The sequence below is a fragment of the Thalassophryne amazonica genome, chromosome 19 (assembly GCF_902500255.1).
Source record: "Thalassophryne amazonica chromosome 19, fThaAma1.1, whole genome shotgun sequence".
NCBI lineage: Eukaryota > Metazoa > Chordata > Actinopteri > Batrachoidiformes > Batrachoididae > Thalassophryne > Thalassophryne amazonica.
In genome coordinates this window covers 70,156,686-70,181,914 of record NC_047121.1, presented here as the reverse complement: position 1 = coordinate 70,181,914, position 25,229 = coordinate 70,156,686, and the positions used below count along the sequence as shown (strand labels likewise).

At 40.4% G+C, this 25,229-nt stretch overlaps 1 protein-coding gene across 1 annotated transcript in view; it reads left to right on the top strand.

Moving 5' to 3' along the window:
• rnf144aa (ring finger protein 144aa) overlaps window positions 1–25,229 on the top strand; it is a 146,882-nt gene that overhangs the window by 92,459 nt on the left and 29,194 nt on the right. Inside the window, exon 2 of the mRNA XM_034195447.1 lies at window positions 23,263–23,413. Coding sequence (XP_034051338.1) covers window positions 23,279–23,413 — 135 coding nt within the window. The 5' untranslated portion in view covers window positions 23,263–23,278. The remainder of the gene's footprint in view (window positions 1–23,262; window positions 23,414–25,229) is intronic.

The window sequence follows — 25,229 nt, the reverse complement described above, 5'->3', positions numbered from 1 at the left end:
CTTTCCAAATATTCTGAATAAAATTTACCAAACAAATGAAGTATATTTCCAAAAATATAATTTGTTAAGCAAATGCTAATTTATTTCAATGAAATGAACTCAAATAATAAATGCAAAGTTAAGATAAAATTAACTTAAATTTTTAGGCAATTCATTTCATATATCCAGCTCAAACAAGCCACTGAATTACTTTTTGGAGTGTGTAGTGCACCACTCGAGAAAAGTCGGAGCTCAGTGAACTGTTGGCCACATCAGTTATCTCAGGAAGGTGCAACAAAACACAGCACACACCCTTTATGCAAGTCCCAGTACGTATTTCAGAGTGACTCTTTCCGTGTTTTGATCCTAAAGGATGCCGAGCTTTCCCCAGCCCACATTGAACAGGGCGCTCAACAAGGCCGCAGAGGCAGTCGGCTTTTAACAGTCTCCCTTCATGTGAACACACAACTTCTTTGATTTCTCTGAAAGACAATTAGTACTTTAAAAAAAAAAAATCACTGTGATAATAAATCTGTATTTCACACGGTTCTGTAAGCTTTGCGCTTCGTGTCCATGCCGAATGGTGAGGATGCAGTCTGTACCGGTCACTCATCAACTGTAGTCTCTTAACTCATTTTGAGAGATAAATATAACATAAGATACATTTTTGGAGAGGACAAGCTGTTCAAAGATTCATTTTGAACACGTACTGAGTTGGCCAGATATATCTGTTTTTCTCTTACATACAGACTTTCTTTCAGTCAACTCAATCAATCAACTTTTTTTTTATATAGCGCCAAATCACAACAAACAGTTGCCCCAAGGCGCTTTATACTGTAAGGCAAGGCCATACAATAATTATGAAAAACCCCAACGGTCAAAACGACCCCCTGTGAGCAAGCACCTGGCAACAGTGGGAAGGAAAAACTCCCTCTTAACAGGAAGAAACCTCCAGCAGAACCAGGCTCAGGGAGGGGCAGTCTTCTGCTGAGACTGGTTGGGGCTGAGGGAAAGAACCAGGAAAAAGACATGCTGTGGAGGGGGGCAGAGATCGATCACTAATGATTAAATGCGGAGTGATGCATACAGAGCAAAAAGAGAAAGAAACAGTGCATCATGGGAACCCCCCCACAGTCTACGTCTAAAGCAGCATAACCAAGGGATAGTCCAGGGTCACCCGATCCAGCCCTAACTATAAGCCTTAGCGAAAAGGAAAGTTTTAAGCCTAATCTTAAAAGTAGAGAGGGTATCTGTCTCCCTGATCTGAATTGGGAGCTGGTTCCACAGGAGAGGAACCTGAAAGCTGAAGGCTCTGCCTCCCATTCTACTCTTACAAACCCTAGGAACTACAAGTAAGCCTGCAGTCTGAGAGCGAAGCACTCTATTAGGGTGATATGGTACTACGAGGTCCCTAAGATAAGATGGGACCTGATTATTCAAAACCTTATAAGTAAGAAGAAGAATTTAAAATTCTATTCTAGAATTAACAGGAAGCCAATGAAGAGAGGCCAACACGGGTGAGATATGCTCTCTCCTGCTAGTCCCCGTCAGTACTCTAGCTGCAGCATTTTGAATTAACTGAAGGCTTTTTAGGGAACTTTTAGGACAACCTGATAATAAAGAATTACAATAGTCCAGCCTAGAGGAAATAAATGCATGAATTAGTTTTTCAGCATCACTCTGAGACAAGATCTTTCTGATTTTAGAGATATTGCGTAAATGCAAAAAGGCAGTCCTACATATTTATTTAATATGCGCTTTGAATGACATATCCTGATCAAAAATGACTCCAAGATTTCTCACAGTATTACTAGAGGTCAGGGAAATGCCATCCAGAGTAAAGATCTGGTTAGACACCATGCTTCTAAGATTTGTGGGGCCAAGTACAATAACTTCAGTTTATCTGAGTTTAAAAGCAGGAAATTAGAGGTCATCCATGTCTTTATGTCTGTAAGACAATCCTGCAGTTTAGCTAATTGGTGTGTGTCCTCTGGCTTCATGGATAGATAAAGCTGGGTATCATCTGCGTAACAATGAAAATTTAAGCAATACCGTCTAATAATACTGCCTAAGGGAAGCATGTATAAAGTGAATAAAATTGGTCCTAGCACAGAACCTTGTGGAACTCCATAATTAACTTTAGTCTGTGAAGAAGATTCCCCATTTACATGAACAAACTGTAATCTATTAGACAAATATGATTCAAACCACCGCAGCGCAGTGCCTTTAATACCTATGACATGCTCTAATCTCTGTAATAAAATTTATGGTCAACAGTATCAAAAGCAGCACTGAGGTCCAACAGAACAAGCACAGAGATAAGTCCACTGTCCGAAGCCATAAGAAGATCATTTGTAACCTTCACTAATGCTGTTTCTGTACTATGATGAATTCTAAAACCTGACTGAACCTCTTCAAATAGACAATTCCTCTGCAGGTGATCAGTTAGCTGTTTTACAACTACCCTCTCAAGAATCTTTGAGAGAAAAGGAAGGTTGGAGATTGGCCTATAATTAGCTAAAATAGCTGGGTCAAGTGATGGCTTTTTAAGTAATGGTTTAATTACTGCCACCTTAAAAGCCTGTGGTACATAGCCAACTAACAAAGATAAGTTGATCATATTTAAGATTGAAGCATTAAATAATGGTAGGACTTCCTTGAGCAGCCTGGCAGGAATGGGGTCTAATAAACATGTTGATGGTTTGGATGAAGTAACTAATGAAAATAACTCAGACAGAACAATCGGAGAGAAAGAGTCTAACCAAATACCGGCATCACTGAAAGCAGCCAAAGATAACGATACATCTTTGGGATGGTTATGAGTAATTTTTTCTCTAATAGTCAAAATTTTGTTGGCAAAGAAAGTCATGAAGTCATTACTAGTTAAAGTTAATGGAATACTCAGCTCAATAGAGCTCTGACTCTTTGTCAGCCTGGCTACAGTGCTGAAAAGAAACCTGGGGTTGTTCTTATTTTCTTCAATTAGTGATGAGTAGAAAGATGTCCTAGCTTTACGGAGGGCTTTTTTATAGAGCAACAAACTCTTTTTCCAGGCTAAGTGAAGATCTTCTAAATTAGTGAGACGCCATTTCCTCTCCAACTTACGGGTTATCTGCTTTAAGCTACGAGTTTGTGAGTTATACCACGGAGTCAGACACTTCTGATTTAAAGCTCTCTTTTTCAGAGGAGCTACAGCATCCAAAGTTGTCTTCAATGAGGATGTAAAACTATTGACGAGATACTCTATCTCCCTTACAGAGTTTAGGTAGCTACTCTGCACTGTGTTGGTATATGACAATAGAGAACATAAAGAAGGAATCATATCCTTAAACCTAGTTACAGCGCTTTCTGAAAGACTTCTAGTGTAATGAAACTTATTCCCCACTGCAGGGTAGTCCATCAGAGTAAATGTAAATGTTATTAAAAAATGATCAGACAGAAGGGAGTTTTCAGGGAATACTGTTAAGTCTTCAATTTCCATACCATAAGTCAAAACAAGATCTAAGATATGATTAAAGTGGTGGGTGGACTCATTTACTTTTTGAGCAAAGCCAATAGAGTCTAATAATAGATTAAATGCAGTGTTGAGGCTGTCATTCTCAGCATCTGTGTGGATGTTAAAATCGCCCACTATAATTATCTTATCTGAGCTAAGCACTAAGTCAGACAGAAGGTCTGAAAATTCACAGAGAAACTCACAGTAACGACCAGGTGGACGATAGATAATAACAAATAAAACTGGTTTTTGGGACTTCCAATTTGGATGGAAAAGACTAAGAGACAAGCTTTCAAATGAATTAAAGCTCTGTCTAGGTTTTTGATTAATTAATAAGCTGGAATGGAAGATTGCTGCTAATCCTCCGCCCCGGCCCGTACTACGAGCATTCTGACAGTTAGTGTGACTCGGGGGTGTTGACTCATTTAAACTAACATATTCATCCTGCTGTAACCAGGTTTCTGTTAGGCAGAATAAATCAATACGTTGATCAATTATTATATCACTTACCAACAGGGACTTAGAAGAGAGAGACCTAATGTTTAATAGACCACATTTAACTGTTTTAGTCTGTGGTGCAGTTGAAGGTGCTATATTATTTTTTCTTTTTGAATTTTTTTGCTTAAATAGATTTTTGCTGGTTATTGGTGGTCTGGAAGCAGGCACCGTCTCTACGGGGATGGGGTAATGAGGGGATGGCAGGGGGAGAGAAGCTGCAGAGAGGTGTATAAGACCACAGCTCTGCCTCCTGGTCCCAACGCTAGACAGTCACAGTTTGGAGGATCCAAGAAAATTGGCCAGATTTCTAGAAATGAGAGCTGCTCCATCTAAAGTGGGATGGATGCCGTCTCTCCTAACAAGACCAGGTTTTCCCCAGAAGCTTTGCCAATTATCAATGAAGCCCACCTCATTTTTTGGACACCACTCAGACAGCCAGCAATTCAAGGAGAACATGCGGCTAAACATGTCACTCCCGGTCTGATTGGGGAGGGGCCCAGAGAAACAACAGAGTCCGACATTGTTTTTGCAAAGTTACACACCGATTTAATGTTAATTTTAGTGACCTCCGATTGGCGTAACCGAGTGTCATTACTGCCGACGTGAATTACAATCTTACCAAATTTACGCTTAGCCTTAGCCAGCAATTTCAAATTTCCTTCAATGTCAACTGCTCTGGCCCCCGGAAGACAATTGACAATGGTTGCTGGTGTCGCTAACTTCACATTTCTCAAAACAGAGTCGCCAATAACCAGAGTTTGATCCTCGGCGAGTGTATCGTCGAGTGGGGAAAAACGGTTAGAGATGTGCACGGGTTGACTGTGTACACGGGGCTTCTGTTTAGGGCTACGCTTCCTCCTCATAGTCACCCAGTCAGCCTGCTTTCCCGACTGCCCGGGATCCGCCAGGGGGGAACTAACGGTGGCTAAGCCACCATGGTCCGCACCGACTACAGGGGCCTGGTTAGCTGTAGAATTTTCCACGGTGCGGAGCCGAGTCTCCAATTCGCCCAGCCTGGCCTCCAAAGCTACGAATAAGCTGCACTTATTACAAGTACCGTTACTGCTAAAGGAGGCCGAGGAACAACTAAACATTTCACAACCAGAGCAGAAAAGTGCGGGAGAGACAGGAGAAGCCGCCATGCTAAACCGGCCAAAAGCCAGTAGCTACGCAACCTAGTGGATTCCCAAAAACACGCAAAGCGAACAATGTGCAAATAATTCAGAGGTGATTCAGCAGAAGGAGTGCTTTAGTTAAGGCACCAGACAGGCCACGAAGCAGCACAAGTAACGCACGGCAACAGCGAACGCACGACAACGGTGCAAAAATAAAATAAAAATCCACTAGACAGGCTGTGGAGCAGCACAGGTAACGCACGACAACAGTGCTAAAAAATAAAATAAAAATCCACTAGACAGGCTGTGGAGCAGCACAGGTAACGCACGACAACAGTGCTAAAAAATAAAATAAAAATCCACTAGACAGGCTGTGGAGCAGCACAGGTAACGCACGACAACAGTGCTAAAAAATAAAATAAAAATCCACTAGACAGGCTGTGGAGCAGCACAGGTAACACACGACAACAGTGGTAAAAAATAAAATAAAAATCCACTGGACAGGCTGTGGAGCAGCACAGGTAACACACGACAACAGTGGTAAAAAATAAAATAAAAATCCACTGGACAGGCTGTGGAGCAGCACAGGTAACACACGACAACAGTGCTAAAAAATAAAATAAAAATCCACTAGACAGGCTGTGGAGCAGCACAGGTAACACACGACAACAGTGCTAAAAAATAAAATAAAAATCCACTAGACAGGCTGTGGAGCAGCACGACAACAGTGCTAAAAAACAAAATAAAAATAAAAACGAAAGCGTTAGCAAGCTAGCTAGCTTGCCAACGCCGATGAAAGTTAGCCGACAAAAGCGCTCCGTCGCGATGTTTCGACCGCTAGAAGTCTTCTCTAGGCGTTGGAGCACGGCGAAAAAGTAAAAAAAAAAAGTAAAAAAGTAAAAAAAAGTAAAAAAGTCTTGAAAAAGACTGTTAATTCAAAGAACTCAAACAGCTCAGTTCAAACAGCTAACAGATACAGCAGAACACCGCTGTGCTCCGGAACAGGAAGTCAATCAATAATCAATCAACATTTGATTTAACTTTTTTTAATCACAATGCTCTGTTCTTCATTGTATGAAGAACTTAATGTGATCACACTTGTTCAGCATAATCTGGAAAAGATGCCATCCTGGATCAAATAAACGCTTCTTGTTTCGGGCTCCAGTGTGCCAACTCTATGTTCTTACTTCCTTGTGAAATCAGAGCAGCAGGGTGTGTTGATCCTGTCATTTTACCACCACATACTTGGTTATTTTGGGCACATAAGCTTGCTCGTTCATGTGAATATTGTTAGTAACTGCCAACAACAATGCGTAAAATGAATGTGAACATAAAAAATTAGAGCACTACCTGCTGAGTCGAGTCAGACGTGTAGTGTATCTTACTTCAAAAAAACAAACAACAACAAAAAAAGAGTGACCGAATAGATCAGTGGATAAATGAGTCCATCCCCTCCAGATTTTTTGACATAACTCGACAACAATAAATGCTATTTTCTGCTAACTCGTCACATTAAAAGCACACATAATGAGGATAAACTGAGCAGGTGGCCCTAGTTATTCAGCTTAAAATAGCTTAAACAGATGACTTATAACATCTCCACCAGGTGCTAGCCTGAAGAGGCCATTCGCTTCAGTTTTCGTCACTCTAATATACTGCTTGTTCTAGCTAGTCAGATAGCTAGCTAATTGGATAGATAGCTAGCTACTGTTGGGGGTATTAGTAATTTACTGCTTTAACGTTTCCCATAATCCCCCAGAATGCACCACAACTCCAGAGTTCCGGCGTTTCAAAGCCATGTACACAATGGCTAGCAAGGATGTGGATGGCGTCGATTTAGTGAGTTCACAAGCGATTATAATGATGTGTTCTCTCAAGTTGAGAGGGTTATCTAGAGGAGATGTAGCCCCTGTGATGAACTTCTGCTGTGCCCTGAAGATGTCTTGTTGTCCATATTTCACAAGGTGTGTTTACACTGTGCCCTAAACTGGTGTTGCCGAACGAACAGTCCCCCCTAAAAATTGGTCCTCCCTGCCTTCACTGCGCATGTGTCATTAGCCGCAGTTCATGGATTATCACCTCATATCTGCTTAAAAGGTCTGGTCATTATCTATCTCAGCGACAGATATCTGAAGCTTTTGTACAACTATCACTTCCACATAAATTCAGCATTATTTCATCATAAAAGATGAAGGAAGCGATCAGAGTGCTGCAGCTACACGAGCTGCTAACTGATGCATTCACTGCGCGTCGGTCATTTCAAAGCCTCACCAAGTATTGCTTTGTTTCTGCTTAAAACTGACTTTAGAATGATTTAAGAGGTTTTACCTTGTCCTCTGATGGTTAATAATCCGACTAATCCATTTGATCGCTTTGGGTGAAGAGACACTGTCTCAGAGCTCCGAAATGAGTAAGTCACGGACCACAAGACAGCGCGAGATTCACAACTGCAAAACAGTTCGGTCTGAAACAAGACCTAAGCTGTCATTCAGGCTTGGTCCTTGTGTTCGTGTCACATTTTTTTTCTTTCCGAGTGAAAGCATCTTCTATTCAGTAACTCTAAAATGGAGAATGGAAAATGTCAGAAAACCATCACACCAAGTGTCTCGTTTTTTCAGAGGACTGCTTTTTTTGTGGCGGCTGCTCAGAGCACTTTTAAGTTTAAAATCGTTGAACTTTTCAGAAAGACACTGTCTTTGCAGTGCCACGTTATGCAGTCTGTGACAATGGAGATAAAAAGTCATCTGTGATAGCAGATTGGACAGACTGTTGGTTCTTACTGAGGGTGAGTACTTTTTATCATTGCACATTATAAGGAAGTTGTTAGCTGTTTGTCATCATAGAATCATATCCCACAAGAGTTTGTGGGGGCGTTCTCAGTGCTTTTCCACCAAAAAATAAATAAATACTGTTTGGATGATGTAGAGCCTTAAGGGAATGTTTTCTTTCAGACTAGACAAGGGAAGTGTTCATTTCTAGCTTTTAGGGACACAACCATTCAGCTTGATGAGTGATTTCATTATCAACAAATGCTCAACATGCCATGAAATGCCTAGAGAAAACCCTAGCCAATAGCACAGCAGTGATTATTGCAGTTACCCCGTGTGAGTTACAAAAACAGATCAAGTTGGGATTAGACTGTGTGTGTGTGTGTGTTTTTCACCCAGACATAAAACCAGGGTCAGTGCCTCGCTTGTCCTTACTTGGCACTGTGACACAAATAACCAAAGCTCATCCACACTAATCATGCTTCCAAATTATACTGGGTTGATGTGGCACCTCCCCAGGGTACAGAAAATCATAAACCAATCGTCACTCTTTCCTACCCTTCTTCTCCCACCATGTTATGGACAGTCAGCAACTGTCTCCACATGAAGTAGCACTGTGTACTTTGGGCAGTGAATATTAATAATCGGTAACTAATCAAGAAAATACACTAACTCGTTTATTTCTACTCAGTACTCTGTGTACATGGCTTCAGTTACTGTCCATCTCAGTATCATGTCATTAGAATGAACCTACGGCCCATATAGACCCATGACCTATATTCCATCTGCAGTATGTGTACTCAGAATAGACAAGGTCACAATTTTGGCAATGTGCTCATGTACTGGCAATGCTCTCCCACACATCTGTATTGTGTTTATTTGTTTCGAGTGTTGTCTTGGGTTGGGTATCGAGAACCAGTTCTTTTCGGGTATCGTTAAGAAATGATTCGATCCACCAACATAAGTAGTCTTTTTGCTTAATGATTCCCTTATCGGTCCTTCAGAGCTGCCGTTGTTTTTGAGGGCGTTTGTCGGGAAAATGATAGTTTCTCTACATTGATTACAGACCCTGCAGCGGCTCTGTAGTCAACTGCTTCTGCAGCGCGACTGCACTTTGAAGCTTGAACCAGTGAAGCAGTGCTTCGATCTGCTGCTTCGTTGGTTCTTTGATTCCCTGCTCTTCAGAAGTGGCAAGTCCGCTTCTTAGCCCCTCTCAAAGCCATTAAAATTTGTCAATTGTGAGTCACTTTTGTGTGGATTAAAGTCACAAACTGGGACTCGTGTCTTGTTGCAGTCAAGAAATGAGAATCGTCCTCCGTTCCCTTGGCACAGCTCCAAACACTGCGCTGCTCTCTGCTGAGACAGAGTCCAGTCGGAATTAATAACTTCAAAATGAATTGCCGCTTTAAATAAAATGACACCTCTTTCCAAATGCTGTAATACAGACAGTAAACTACAATTGACTAAAACGTTACTTTCCTCCCAAAATGAGATGTCCTGCATTCTTTATGAATTACATCCTGACGTGCAGCGCAGTGGGCTGCAAGAGCTCAGCTCAGATGTATGGTGTGACATACATGCCAATAATGTCTGAAAGGAAATGCTTTTGACAAAAACTGCAGATTTAGTTTTTCTATTAGAGGTGCACCGATCAGGATTTTTTAGGCCGATCACCGATCACTGAAATTTTGATCGGCCGATACCAATCAAGGCCGATACCGATCAAGTACATATTTGGATCATGCCCAAAATTATAATAAATTAATATATAAACAAAAATAAATTTAAGAAATATTACAATTTGAAAACAAATGCACCCGAACGTGATGACAGCTGCAAATGCATAATGCTAACTTTTAACATTGAAAATGCCATAGACATGCTAACACGTTAGCATCGCTCCCGTTTTTAAGTTATAAAATACATCTATCAACTGTTTCAGAAGACCATAACAGGTCGGTTTAACATAGAAAAGGTAAATAATACTCACAGACGTATGCTCTTTAGGGTTTTAGCGAGGGAAAATTAAGCGAAAGAAAGTATAAACGAAGCAACAGGCTCGAAGCATTGCTTCAATCTGCGAACCACTGGTTCGATTGGTTCAAGGTTCAGAGCAAAGCCGCGCTGCAGTAAAGTTGATCACGGACCCACTGCAGGGTCTGTAATCAATGTAGAGAAATTATCATTTTCCTGACAAACACACCAAGCGCTCCCTGCGCTACTGCCTGTACTGTTGTGATCGGTCCTTTTGATCGGCACATTTTGCTGATAACCGATCAAGGCGTGATCGGCCGATAATGATCAGTGGCCGATCGATCGGTGCACCTCTAATTTCTATTTATGTCCAGAGATCAAGGATCCACCATGTGGAGTTTATGTCCAGAGATCAAGGATCCAGTGACCAATTTCATATTTATTTACTTTAAGACTCAATAAAATGTTGTTGACATAGAAAACCTGTAAAACCTACTTTTAGCATACAGAAAATTCACAAGAGGTTTCGATAAGGGAATTGATGAGGAATCGGATCGATAAGCGAAATCGATAATGGTATTGATAGATTAAAATCTTATCAATACCCATCCATAGTGTTGTCACATAATGCACTCAGAGTTTTAGACACCTAGTGGTAATTTGATGTCTCTTTTGGACACTATGGCTGGGTGACAATCAGTCATAAATCTAATGCCATGCACCATAGTTGGCACACACGGAGGTGGTTTCGGGAATTGTCCAACAAGTCAAATCTGCTAAAGGGCAATGGGGCAAAGGCCATCTCTGTCTGTTTGTTGGTCTGCTTATTCTAGGTCCTTGGCCAGATTTCTGACAGAATTGCCCATAAGGGTTGTTTTGGAAAAGGTCAATGTCTTTGGGATTAATGGACAACATTTCATTACAATTTGCACCAAATCTGACACACATGCATAATATAGGTGCATTCTGGAGTTGTCCAAATTGAGATCAGATTTGCCAAAGGTCAATCATTGTGTTCAAGGGGTAAAAATTCCAACTTTTCATTCCAATTTCCACCAAACATGACAAAACAAACAGAGGATTGTTCTGAATTTTCTGGAATTTAGATTTTTCAGCCTGATTGCGATCACATGTTTTGCACATTTCGGTGGATTCCAGAATTGTCCTTTTTGATCCTATGCATTACGGCCAAGGTTACAAGGGTCAAATGTCAGATTGCTGTTACCCCGTGCCCACATGTACTCTTCCTTTTAATTATTGAAAAGTAGAAAGAGATGTGTGAAAGATTTTCAATTTTTAGCAGTTCTACACTGTTTGCCATGCAGCAGTCTCATCAGTTTTGCTGGTGTATGTGTTCTGTTTATTGGCCAGATTGCTCAACGGGAGTTTCACAACAGTGTGCCTGGAATTGTTCACTTTGGTGAAGGAGAAACAAGAGTTTGGAGGAACACAAAAAATGTCAGGAACTGGCACATTCCAAGTCTCCTTGTCTTTCTTGTGAGCCCTCTGCTTCTTTCCTTGTCTCTGCAGTGGTGTACGCTGAGTGAACATGACATAAATGAGGCTTAAAGGCCGTACTAATTGGCTGTTGAAGTACAGGTTCGGACTCTTGAGGGGAGCTACAGCAGGAAAAATCCAAAGTAGGAGGAGGCTGTGCCAGGGTCAACTGTGAGCTTGCGCGGATCACCCAGATATGTTGGTTTGCGTTTGCCTCCCATCGTTTCTTAACTGTAAATGACCTGCACCCTTCATTGTACAATGAGTCCAGGGCCCAGTTTCATAAAACAATCTCATCTTTCAGTCTACTAAATTTACTTAGTCGACTATGATTAGTCATCCAACATTATCCGTCTAATCACCGTTTCACATATGACTACTTGTAGATTAGCTGTTTTACGTTAGTCAGCTATTTTCATGGACATAGCGGCCTCGCGCATGCTGTTGCCAAGAGCTGGCTCCAACATGTGACAGTTTTGTTTACTTCCGGGTTGGTTGTTGTAATTTACACAACAAAAACTGGTATCTAAGACAGTAAAAAAAAGACTTGTTTAAAGGAAATTTTACTCAATTTTTGTCTAAATAGAAGCATTTTTTACAAACGAAAAAATGGATCTCACTTTTTCTTAATAAGTTTTTCCAGGTAATACCAAGCTGTGTTTAACCAGTAACAAGGAACAATTGATTTCAGATCATCCAAGGAAAGGAACAAGATTGTTTTCCTTATTTTAACACAGAGGCTAATCTCAAAATAACAATTATGTCTAGTTTTAAGGCACATTTTGATTATTCAGTTCCTAGACATTTTGCTAGTTTTGGGAATTCTAACCAAGTAAAATTTTCTTACCCCATTGGCAGATTTTTTTGCTTAATAGAAGACAATTCGGCTAGATTTCAGATTATTTGTCTTATTTTGAGAGGGACCATTTTGCAGTATACTACCCCATGTTTGTTCCGTTAATTGGCTTTATAGACATTTACGGAAACATACGAACTGTAGACTGACGTACTTAGCTCTTAGCTTAGCACTTCCACTCTTCAGTTTCTTCTTCTACACTTCTGTCAAGCCTTGTTGTGCACACAATGCTGCTCAGCGTAACAGTGACACCTGGTGACTAATGTGAGAACTGTCACAAACACATCGTGACAGTCGTCTGCTGCAGCCATGGGAAAAAGCGGAGGAAGCTCTCCTTTTGAAGGAATACAAGTGACGTAGGGGTGCTTGAGTGTTCCATCAAGTGGTGTTACATGATAGCTGACATTTTTTGAGGTAAGACACTGAAGTTTTGTCAGCTAAAGTAAGATTAGCCTCCTGTGTACTAGGCTAAAAACTTGAGTCGGGTAAAGCGAAACTGCAAAAATGAGATACATTTTTTTCTTATGTAAAAAATGCTTGACAATATTTTTCTATTTAGACAAAAATTCATTCAAATTATCTTTAAATAAGTCTTTTTTTATTTATTTATTTTTTTTTTACTTTCTTCCATACAGTTTTTGCAGTGAACTTTAGCTGACTAAGCCCTTTTTGCAACGAATAGCGTCGACTAAGTGAGTTTGTTCAACTAAACAAGATTTGACTGCTATGAAACCGGGCCCTACTTATTCAGAAAGCGCATGGTGAAATCTAATTATAGGACCGAGCCATTGCATTGAAATAAGAGGTAGTTCTCGAAGAAAAACAAAACATCAGAAAGCTTTAACTTGGTATAAGATTGGTTTTCCGGTCCAGGGAAGGTGGCGCATCGTTTCTTAGAGTCAGCTTTTCATATTGTGCTCCTCACTATGTTAATTTTGCTGCAGTGACTAATGATGCAATTTAACATTTGCCTCGTCCCTCGGGCTCAAGTTCAGGTTGGAACACATTCAGCATCATGACAGCCTTTATTCTCATCTCTGAATAGATACAGTGCAGCCTTGGGTTTTTTTTTTTTTTGGCCTGTCAGCACAGTCACGTCATGTACTTGTGAGGAACATATAAGCTTTGCGCATATATTATGCAAGGTGCTGCCAGAATGTGTGGGTTGCTAACAGGTAATTCTCGCCGCCCATAAGTATGCCACATGGACAGAGTCTTGTGCATCACTTCTCATCCAACGTGCTGTATTAAGTTTGCAGTGAAGGCTGCAAATTTGCCTGGAGATGGAGCCAGAATGGTTTTTGAGATGAAATTGAAACTTTTTGATCCTATGTTGTCCTTTGACCTTCACATTAGAGATATTACGAGGACTGCCTTCTTCCATCTGCGAAACATATTGAGGATTCGTCCATCCTGTCTGTGGCTGATGCTGAGACTTTGATACATGCGTTTATCTTGTCCAGATTGGACTTTTGCAATGCTTTATTTTCTGGTCTGCCGCAGTCCAGCATTAGGGGTCTTCAATTAGTACAGAATGCTGCTGCCAGACCTTTCAATCAATCAATCAACTTTTTTCTTGTATAGCGCCAAATCACAACAAACAGTTGCCCCAAGGCGCTCCACATTGCAAGGCAAGGCCATACAATAATTATGAAACACAGTCTACGTCTAAAGCAACATAACCAAGGGATGGTCCAGGGTCACCCGATCCAGCCCTAACTATAAGCCTTAGCGAAAAGGAAAGTTTTAAGCCTAATCTTAAAAGTAGAGAGGGTATCTGTCTCCCTGATCTGAATTGGGAGCTGGTTCCACAGGAGAGGAGCCTGAAAGCTGAAGGCTCTGCCTCCCATTCTACTCTTACAAACCCTAGGAACTACAAGTAAGCCCGCAGTCTGAGAGCGAAGCGCTCTAATGGGGTAATATGGTACTATGAGGTCCCTAAGATAAGATGGGACCTGATTATTCAAAACCTTATAAGTAAGAAGAAGAATTTTAAATTCTATTCTAGCATTAACAGGAAGCCAATGAAGGGAGGCCAACACGGGTGAGATATGCTCTCTCCTGCTAGTCCCCGTCAGTACTCTAGCTGCAGCATTCTGAACCAACTGAAGGCTTTTTAGGGAACTTTTAGGACAACCTGATAATAATGAATTACAATAGTCCAGCCTAGAGGAAACAAATGCATGAATTAGTTTTTCAGCATCACTCTGAGACAAGACCTTTCTGATTTTAGAGATATTGCGTAAATGCAAAAAGGCAGTCCTACATATTTGTTTAATATGCGCTTTGAATGACATATCCTGATCAAAATAACTCCAAGATTTCTCACAGTATTACTAGAGATCAGGGAAATGCCATCCAGAGTAACGATCTGGTTAGACACCATGCTTCTAAGATTTGTGGGGCCAAGTACAATAACTTCAGTTTTATCTGAGTTTAAAAGCAGGAAATTAGAGGTCATCCATGTCTTTATGTCTGTAAGACAATCCTGCAGTTTAGCTAATTGGTGCGTATCCTCTGGCTTCATGGATAGATAAAGCTGGGTATCATCTGCGTAACAATGAAAATTTAAGCAATACCGTCTAATAATACTGCCCAAGGGAAGCATGTATAAAGTGAATAAAATTGGTCCTAGCACAGAACCTTGTGGAACTCCATAATTAACTTTAGTCTGTGAAGAAGATTCCCCATTTACATGAACAAACTGTAATCTATTAGACAAATATGATTCAAACCACCGCAGCGCAATGCCTTTATACCTATGACATGCTCTAATCTCTGTAATAAAATTTATGGTCAACAGTATCAAAAGCAGCACTGAGGTCCAACAGAACAAGCACAGAGATAAGTCCACTGTCCGAAGCCATAAGAAGATCATTTGTAACCTTCACTAATGCTGTTTCTGTACTATGATGAATTCTAAAACCTGACTGAAACTCTTCAAATAGACCATCCTCTGCAGGTGATCAGTTAGCTGTTTTACAACTACCCTCTCAAGAATCTTTGAGAGAAAAGGAAGGTTGGAGATTGGCCTATAATTAGCTAAGATAGCTGGGTCAAGTGATGGCTTTTTAAGTAATGGTTTAATTACTGCCACCTTAAAGGCCTGTGGTACATAACCAACTAACAAAGATAGATTGATCATATTTAAGATTGAAGCATTAAATAATGGTAGGACTTCCTTGAGCAGCCTGGCAGGAATGGGGTCTAATAAGCATGTTGATGGTTTGGATGAAGTAACTAATGAAAATAACTCAGACAGAACAATCGGAGAGAAAGAGTCTAACCAAATACCGGCATCACTGAAAGCAGCCAAAGATAACGATACATCTTTGGGATGGTTATGAGTAATTTTTCTCTAATAGTCAAAATTTTGTTAGCAAAGAAAGTCATGAAGTCATTACTAGTTAAAGTTAATGGAATACTCAGCTCAATAGAGCTCTGACTCTTTGTCAGCCTGGCTACAGTGCTGAAAAGAAACCTGGGGTTGTTCTTATTTTCTTCAATTAGTGATGAGTAGAAAGATGTCCTAGCTTCACGAAGGGCTTTCTTATAGAGCAACAAACTCTTTTTCCAGGCTAAGTGAAGATCTTCTAAATTAGTGAGACGCCATTTCCTCTCCAACTTACGGGTTATCTGCTTTAAGCTACGAGTTTGTGAGTTATACCACGGAGTCAGACACTTCTGATTTAAAGCTCTCTTTTTCAGAGGAGCTACAGCATCCAAAGTTGTCTTCAATGAGGATGTAAAACTATTGACAAGATACTCTAACTCCCTTACAGAGTTTAGGTAGCTACTCTGCTCTGTGTTGGTATATGACATTAGAGAACATAAAGAAGGAATCATATCCTTAAACCTAGTTACAGCGCTTTCTGAAAGACTTCTAGTGTAATGAAACTTATTCCCCACTGCAGGGTAGTCCATCAGGGTAAATGTAAATGTTATTAAAAAATGATCAGACAAAAGGGAGTTTTCAGGGAATACTGTTAAGTCTTCTATTTCCATACCATAAGTCAGAACAAGATCTAAAATATGATTAAAGTGGTGGGTGGACTCATTTACTTTTTGAGCAAAGCCAATAGAGTCTAATAATAGATTAAATGCAGTGTTGAGGCTGTCATTCTCAGCATCTGTGTGGATGTTAAAATCGCCCACTATAATTATCTTATCTGAGCTAAGCACTAAGTCAGACAAAAGGTCTGAAATTCACAGAGAAACTCACAGTAACGACCAGGTGGACGATAGATAATAACAAATAAACTGGTTTTTGGGACTTCCAATTTGGATGGACAAGACTAAGATACAAGCTTTCAAATGAATTAAAGCTCTGTCTAGGTTTTGATTAATTAATAAGCTGGAATGGAAGATTGCTGCTAATCCTCCGCCCCGGCCCGTGCTACGAGCATTCTGACAGTTAGTGTGACTCGGGGGTGTTGACTCATTTAAACTAACATATTCATCCTGCTGTAACCAAGTTTCTGTTAGGCAGAATAAATCAATACGTTGATCAATTATTATATCATTTACCAACAGGGACTTAGAAGAAAGAGACCTAATGTTTAATAGACCACATTTAACTGTTTTAGTCTGTGGTGCAATTGATGGTGCTTTGTGCCTTTGACACAAAGTAGAAAGTTTGACCACATTACACCCATTCTGGCATCCAGTTTCTGCCAGATTGGATTTTAAAGTCCTGTTGCTGGTCTATAAAATTGTTCATGGACTGGCTCCTTCCTACCTGGCGGACGTAGTTAAGCCCTCCATACCAGCGCGGCCCTTGCGTTCGCAGGGCACAGGGCTTCTGTGTTGTTCCAAGGGTGAATCAAAAGTCTGTGGGGTATAGAGCCTTCTCCTACCGTGGCCCTACTCTCTGGAACGATCTACCTGCAGCTATAAGGCAGTCCGACATGTGGAGACTTTTAAATCAAGACTGAAGACCTACCTTTTTAGATTGTCTCGTCATTAATTTATTCTGTTTTTATGTTTGCCTTGTAATGTCTTTTTATTCTACTGTTTTTCACCTTTGTATTGTGCCCTTTTGATTTCAATTTACTTTGCGCTGTTATGAGTGTTATGTGAAATGCCTTGGTGCGACTGTCATGAGATGGTGCTATATAAGTTAATACATTGAATTGAAATAGTTGTTCAGATTACATGACTTGAATGTACTGGTGCACTGGGACTTGTAGTCCCATTTTTTGGAAATGTGCTTGCATATAAGAATATATATCCTATATGAGCATGAGGAATGGTCTCTGCAGTAAGGCTTGGTTGTGTGGTAAATGTGTTTTTATTCTCCATTACCTTCTGAAGTTTTTTTTTTTTAGATAGTGCCTTTTATTGTCTTTTTGTTTGTTTGTTTTTTGCTTTGACAGAGCTGAGCTGTTATGTTGATAATGTTTCTCAGCTAAGCCCCGTTTCCTTGTTTATTAAGGGTAAAACTAGGCTTCTTTTATGGAAATAAGTCATTTTTCCTTAAGTGCTTGGAAGCTCTTGATAATTGCCACCTTCCTGCTCTTGTTGGACTACGGTGATGTTGTGTATGTGTGTTTAACCAGTTGTCTACGGTTCTTGACCCCGCTGTATCATTATGCCTTGAGATTCATCACTGGTTGTAGGCACCTATTACCATTGTGAGTTGTATGCAAAAGCTGGCATTCCCTCTTTTAGGATAAGGCGACATACACATTGGATGACTCTGGTTTACAAGACTCTTATTGGTCTGGTTCCGATCGATTTATCGAGTTTACTTCAGAGATCTGAAAGCCATTATGTTCTGCACTTGAATGACGTTATGCTTCCATGTACCTCGTGTCCGCACTGAAGCGGGAAGAAAGCTTTTAGTTTTTCTGCTCCATCTGATTGGAATGTTCTTCAATCCAAAATGAAACTGTCTGGGTTGACCTCATTGAACATCTTCTGCTAAATCTTAAGAGATCATGAATGGAACTCTTTTGCACAATGCCCGTGTTTCTAAACTCAAATCTATTTTAGACTTCCCATCGCCACAGTTTACTATGACCAAGATGATTGGATTTTTTTTGTATTCTGTTGGACATAGTCATTATGCTCTCATGATGTTCTCGTGATGATGTTAATCTGAATGTCATGACGTGTGCTGCTGCCTTTCTTGGCCAGGTCACCCTTCTGAAAGATGTTTCGATCTCAGTGGGATTCTATCTGGCTAAGTAAAGGTTATTATTTATGGTGCCTGAACCAACGGCAACATCCCGGTCCCGATCAGGATTCTGGATCAAGATTTCCCTTTATATAGGCTTTGAGGGATTACTTCAAAACTACTTTACGGATTCTCACCAAATTTACACCACAGATAGATATTAGGACATGGAACACTCCACTGAATTTGGAGGTGCTCCAGATTGGTGGATGTCACAAATCTTTGATTGCTCTTGTTTTATTATGCCTGAGTCCATTCTATTTATTGTTTTAGTCATGGTCTTATTTTTATTTGGGATATGTCAGTAAATTTTCTGCATTCCAATATCTATAAATGATAAAGCTTTAAGTTGTTCATTGCTCTTGTGAAGGGTCTACTTGGACTACCAGTGACCTAATAATAGAAGATGACAATATTGTTTATCTCAATTATTTTGAAGACAACAGAAACAGTCCTAGTGATTGGGCCATTTGTGTTGCTGTCACTACTTTTACTTCAAACTACTTTCATCGTTGAGGAACCTAGAATGGTCAGTTAGCACCAGCAGTGCACCAGCGAAACTGGTGAAACCGCTTCACACCACATGTCACTTGACCTTCATCATTTGTTTTATACTTTCCAAGAACCCATTAGGAAAAAAAGGTCAGGTCTAGGAGCACGTGCCTCATGGCCAAAACCGAAAGAAGTCTGACCGTCATGTTCAGTGGGGTCAAGGTTTGAGAATATCGATTACTTTCTACAATACTAGTCAGTGAATCCTATAATAGTATCTACATAGATGCAAAATGGATATAATCTAGTGAAGTAACTCTTGTCCACTGCTCCATCACTGCGTTCCCACTGCGGTTGTGCAGTGGAATGTTAATGGACGCGGGCACTGGGCATGTTCATTGATGGAAACTTTTCAGGCTATATTTGAAGTGTGCGCCCATTCACAGTGAGCGGCTCCCATGCCAAGTTCACAGTGCTTGGAATTTTGAGTAGTATGTTGGTTTCTCAGTGCTAATGGACTGCATGGTTAATAATGCACCAGTTGTATCATACTGCACCACCAGTTCTTATTAAAAAAAGAGGTTTTCTCTTCACTGCTCTCTCTCCTTCCCTTCCTCTCTTGTCTTTAGGCCATCTCTTCAAAACGGTTTTATTCGTCCCCATAACCAGACTGTCTTTGCACAAACCCTATAGAATTTGCCAGTTTAAAAACAAATAAACAAAAAAAATCAAGGATGATAAACTTTTTTTTTTTTTTTTTTTAATGGGGCCTTATACTTCAGTACAAGCTATATACTGAAAAGTCACAAGTTTGCTATTAATAATAATGTAGTATTTTCCAGAGTACCTATAAGTCGCAGGTTTTTTTTTGTTACTAGTTTGAGGTCCCCTATGACTTGTATACCAAAACTCATTTGTATTTGTTATTCATATTAATGATTGCAGGAATTGATACAGGACTTTAACAGGAATTAAAGCACTAATAAAATATCACTCCAATAATAAAAGAATAAATGCCAACAATAAGATATACCGTATTTTCTGCACCATAAGGCGCACCGGATTATAAGGCGCACCCTCAATTGGCGGGTACTTAACCCTTACAAAAGGCGCACCGGATTATAAGGCGCGGCCTCAATTAGCGGGTACTTAACCCTTACAAAAGGCGCACACTAAAACATATAGTCTACAAAAAAAAAAAAAAAAAAAAGGTCACGGAAGCAAAACGGTGAGTTTATTTGAACTTTTTAACAACTTTAAACTGCCGGTATTTAACAATATGGTACTCACATTATTTTTATTATGATTCTGTCACAAATCCATCGAAGTCCTCATCTTCTGTGTCTGAATTGAACGCTGGGCCAATTTCGCCATCAACACGCCAGGTTCCTGCTCATCTTCCCTCTCATCATCGCTGTCGTTTTTGCCTTCAGCCAAATGGTGACTGTAGAGACGCTTCTCCCGGCTGTTCTTTGTTCAATGACCCATTGCTCGAGTTGGTCTTCTAGCTGTGGCCACCTCGCTTTGTTTCCACGGAAACTCCATTTGGTCTTTTTAACTCGGCACAGTTCATTTTCTTGTTTCCTCTCGCAGCTGCTCTATTCCCATGAACAACCGCGTAACTGATAGCCTGCAGTTTGAATTATGCCTCGTAAGCATGTCTGTTTGCTGGCGCCATTTTCAGGGGTCCTTAGACAAACAAATGTTGTTTTGCAGGCTAGCTTTAGTATACGGTAACTACCGGAGGAGTGGCGGAGGTAAGTGTACGTACCACGGACTCACGGACTCTTCTGATTGGTTTATCGCTGGCAGCGTACATACTCTACGCTGCCAGCGTACGTACTTTACGTATTACGTCCTTGTGTCAGCGGGAAATGGTCCGATATTCCGACAAAGACAACGTCGGACGTTTTTACAGATTTTGGAATTCAGTGCGCACATAAGGCGCACCGGATTATAGGGTGCATGGCCGATTTTTGTGAAAATTTAAGGCTTTTAGGTGCGCCTTATGGTGCGGAAAATACGGTACACTACAACAGTTCACAAAATCCCAAATTAATGACCTGATAATACAGAAAAAAAGGTGCAACTTATACTCTGATGTGACTTGTACATAGTTTTTTTTTTCCCTGTTCAAGAGGTCTTTTTTAAGGGGTACGACTTACACTCACCAGCCACTTTATTATGTACACCTTGCTAGTACCTGGGTGGACCCCCTGTTGCCTTCAGAACTGCCTTAATTCGTGGCATAGATTCAACAAAGTTTTGGAAACATTCCTCACAGATGTTGGTCCATATTGACATAACATCACGCAGTCACCCATTTAACCGGTCTGCCCATTCTCTGACCTCTGACATCTACCAGGCATTTTCATCCACATAACTACTACTTACTTGATATCTTCTCTTTTTGTACCATTTTCTGTAAACCCTAGAGATGGCTGTGTGTGAAAATCCCTGATCGGCAGTTTGTGAAATACTCAGATCAGCCCGTCTGGCAACAACAGCCGTACCACATTCAAAGTCACTCAGAACCCTTTTCTTCCCCATTCTGATGCTCAGGTTGAACTTCAGCAAGTCATCTTCACCACATCTTCATTTAGTCATCTTCACCACAGATGACTAAATGTGTTGAGTTGCTGACATGTGATTGACTGATTAGCTATTTGTGTTAACAAGCATTGAACAGGTGTACCCAGTAAAGTTGCTGGTGCGACTATACTCTGGAACATATGGTAATTATAATGACTATTTATATAGGACTTTCCCATGAATCGAAGCACTAAACAAACTCCAGTAATAAAAGAATAAATGGCAATAATAATTACACTACAATAATGCACAAAAATCACTAATTAAAGAGCCGATACACAGAAAATTGACGTGTGTGTGTGTGTGTATGTGTATATATATATATATATATATATATATATATATATATATATATATATATATACACACACACACAAGTCACACTTTTGACCAAACGTCCTGTTTTCCCAGGGCATGTTCTGGTTTCTCTGAGAAGCCAGTCTGAATTTGTGTCTTTGGTTATACATAGTATTTTGTAATATAACAATTTTCTGTCAATACAGAAGAAGCATACTTTAAATGCATTGAAATTATAAGGCATCTTTGAGTAAACTCTGAGTATCAAAGTGTCCCGGTTATATATATATATATTGGACACACAAGATTGGTGTGACGTCCGCCAGCCTCTTCTGTGGGGAGAGTTCAAACTGAGAGGGGGCTTTCGACCCCACGCAGGTCCCGCCCTTTGCTCCAAAAAAGAAAACAAAATCCCTTCACCCCCAATTTTCGCAAGTGAGCGCCAGATGACATCCGTAGAGGTTGCAGTTACTCGGCCTGTTACGGTAAATTAGTGATTGATGATGATGATTTAAATATTGTAAAATAAAGTGTCATCAACGTCGTTCGACACAGTGTTTTTTTTTTTTTTCAGACATGATTTTATGTACTCCTCTGTGGCACGTGCAGGGACCGCCCATTTGAAGTCCCCCGTTTCCTCACTCGCTGCCTGTTCCTTGTGTAAGAAAAAGGAAGCAGTGTATGTGTGAAAGCAAACTGATCCTTCTCTCTTTCTGTTGCCATGTTTCTCTTCCTCCTTTTTCGTGCCTCCTCCACCTCCAAAATCCTCCTGCAGCCAGTTGCTAAGCACCGTGGGGAAAGCTTGACCATGTTGACGTTGTAAACTCGGCGCTATTTCCTGTAAATAGTTGAGCAGGTGCTCTTTTCTCTCCGCCGCGGAGGGAAGGAGAGTGAGACGACGTGGCCAAAAATAAGCCTCTTACATTCCCACAAAGCAGCAGTGATGATGTACAGCAGAGGCATGGGGGGAGCATTTCATCCAAAAGACAATATAGTAGTGATGATGTGAGAAATACATGAGGATCAGAAGTAGTTTATATATATATATATATTCTTCCCAAAATCATGAGGTTTTAGAAAGAAAATACATACCCACACACATCTGATGAGGCCCATTTGTCCGAGAGCTGGTGGCATTGTTCAACTTAGTTCCATTTATGACGGTGATAATGTATTTTAAATAAAACCAGTGCTTTGTAAGTTTATTATTAATTATAATCAAAATGAAAATTAGGTTCTAGTTATGTCTGTGAAAACTTAAATACTCAACACAAGGTCAAATGTCACCGTAAGTTGGTTTTCTACTAACATCAGTACCTTGAAAGTCTCGAACTACAGTCCTCCCCCACCCCATTTCAAACACATTGCCTTTCATCTCAACAAATGCTTCCAACTGAGTTGAGTTTTTTTGAGCTTTTGACACAATATGTGGTGTCATTGTGGCTGTCTGACTTCCTCAAAGATCAGACTCTTATCTTTGGTTCCATTTGTCCTTTACTCTGTATTTGTGTGTGTCTCAGCTCAGTGGCGGTAAAGATGACCGCAGCACGGTATCGTCCCACATGGGATCTGGCTGTGGACCCTCTGGTCTCATGCAAGCTGTGCCTTGGAGAGTTCCCCTTGGAGCAGATGACCACCATTACCCAGTGCCAGTGTGTCTTCTGTACATTGGTAAGCAGAATTATCCCAACATATCAAGATGATGCAAGATGATGTACTCATTTTTGATGTAAAGCTGATGCACGCGAGACAGTTACGCTGACCTATGCTGACTGCACAGTTATTTTGCCATATTCTGTGGGTATGCTCTGGTTATTTTTTTGCAAGTCCCACGAATGAAGTCGTCAGACTATGTACTTCATCGCTTTTGTAGGCAACTGTGATCTACAAATGCCAGGATGTGTATCCAAGTGGGAGTGGGACTTAACCTCCAAGTGCTACTCTGGTTTGCAGTGTAATTCAAAGCAGAGATCTTATCCAAATTATCGCAAATGTTTTCGTAAGATATCGTTCAACTCGAAAATTTGCCTTCCAAATGACTAAAACTTTATGTAAAACTATATCTCAGTATCTATCTCCTCGTACAAGCAACAGGTTTGTGTTGTGTCCCACTGCAGTCTGTACTCAAGATTCTTGAAATGGAGCAATATCTCCACCTGGTGGACACAATTATTGCAGCTACAATTGAATTTCACCAACACCTCCAATAAAATAATGTCTTTGAGTCAGTCATAGTGTGAATACAATGCAGATCTCCCAACTACTGTATTTGTGTATGTCCATAACATATATGGCTATGCTGTTAGGCAGTTACACCCAAAACCCATGGAAAAGCTTTCAAATTGGAAAAATAAGAGGAAGAGGGCTTTCCTTTTAGCCAAATGTGTAATAGAGAGCATTGCAATGTCCAAGCAGTGGCACCTGTACAGAAAGAACACAATACACACCTTTATTATAATAAAGTAATGTGGTTATGTTCAACATTAGCAGGATATAGAATTTTTGAATGTTGGAAGGTCTCACAATGGAAGCTTAGTAAAACATCTAATTATTTGACATTTGTTCTGTTGGTTATTTGAAATTGGGGTGGTGGCCAAGCGGTTAAGCGCGCTTGTTTCCAGTGTGGAAGGTTCCCAATGTCACCGACTGAACGGTCCCCTCTAAAAATTGGTCCGCCTTGTTTTCACTGCACATGTGCCATTAGCCACGATTCACAGATTATCACCTTGTTTCTGCTTCAGACTTCACTCCAGTCATCATCTCTCTCAGCGACAGATATCTGAAGCTTTTGTACAACAATCATTTCCACATAAATTCAGCATTATTTCATCATAAAAGACGGAGGAAGCGATCAGAGGACTGCGACTACACGAGCTGGTAGCTGATGTGTTCACTGTGTGTCGGTCAAAGCGTCACAGAGTATCACCTCGTTTCTGCTTAAAACTGACTTTAGAATGATTTAAGAGGTTTTATCTTTATCATCTGATGGTTAATAATCCCATTAATCCATTTGATTGTTTTGGGTGCAGAGACTCTGTCTCAGACGAGCAGCTGAGCTCTGAAATAACGCATGCGCAATGGACGCAGGGTGGACCAATTTTTAGGGGCTGACCGTTCAGTCTGCGACACCGGTTCAAGGCCAGCCCAGCCACATTCTCCATGTAATGTGGAGTTGCATCAGCAATGGCGTCCAGCGTAAAACTTAGCCAAATCAACAAGCAGATCCACCTTGGAAACCACGAAAGGGAAAAGACTGAAGGGTCTTACTTTTGTGTTTTAATCTAAATTGGAAATTGTTAAGATTGCACATAAGCAGTAAGTTAAACATTTTTATTTTATACTTGCATATTAATTTAATAGTCCTAGTTATTACTTTTTTATTGTTTTCAAATCCAGAAACGTTAACACTGCCGTGCGTTGGCTTCCTTTGGCTTTCAAGGGTGTGGTCGTTAAGGCTTTTATTGAATCATCGGACAGGATATTGATC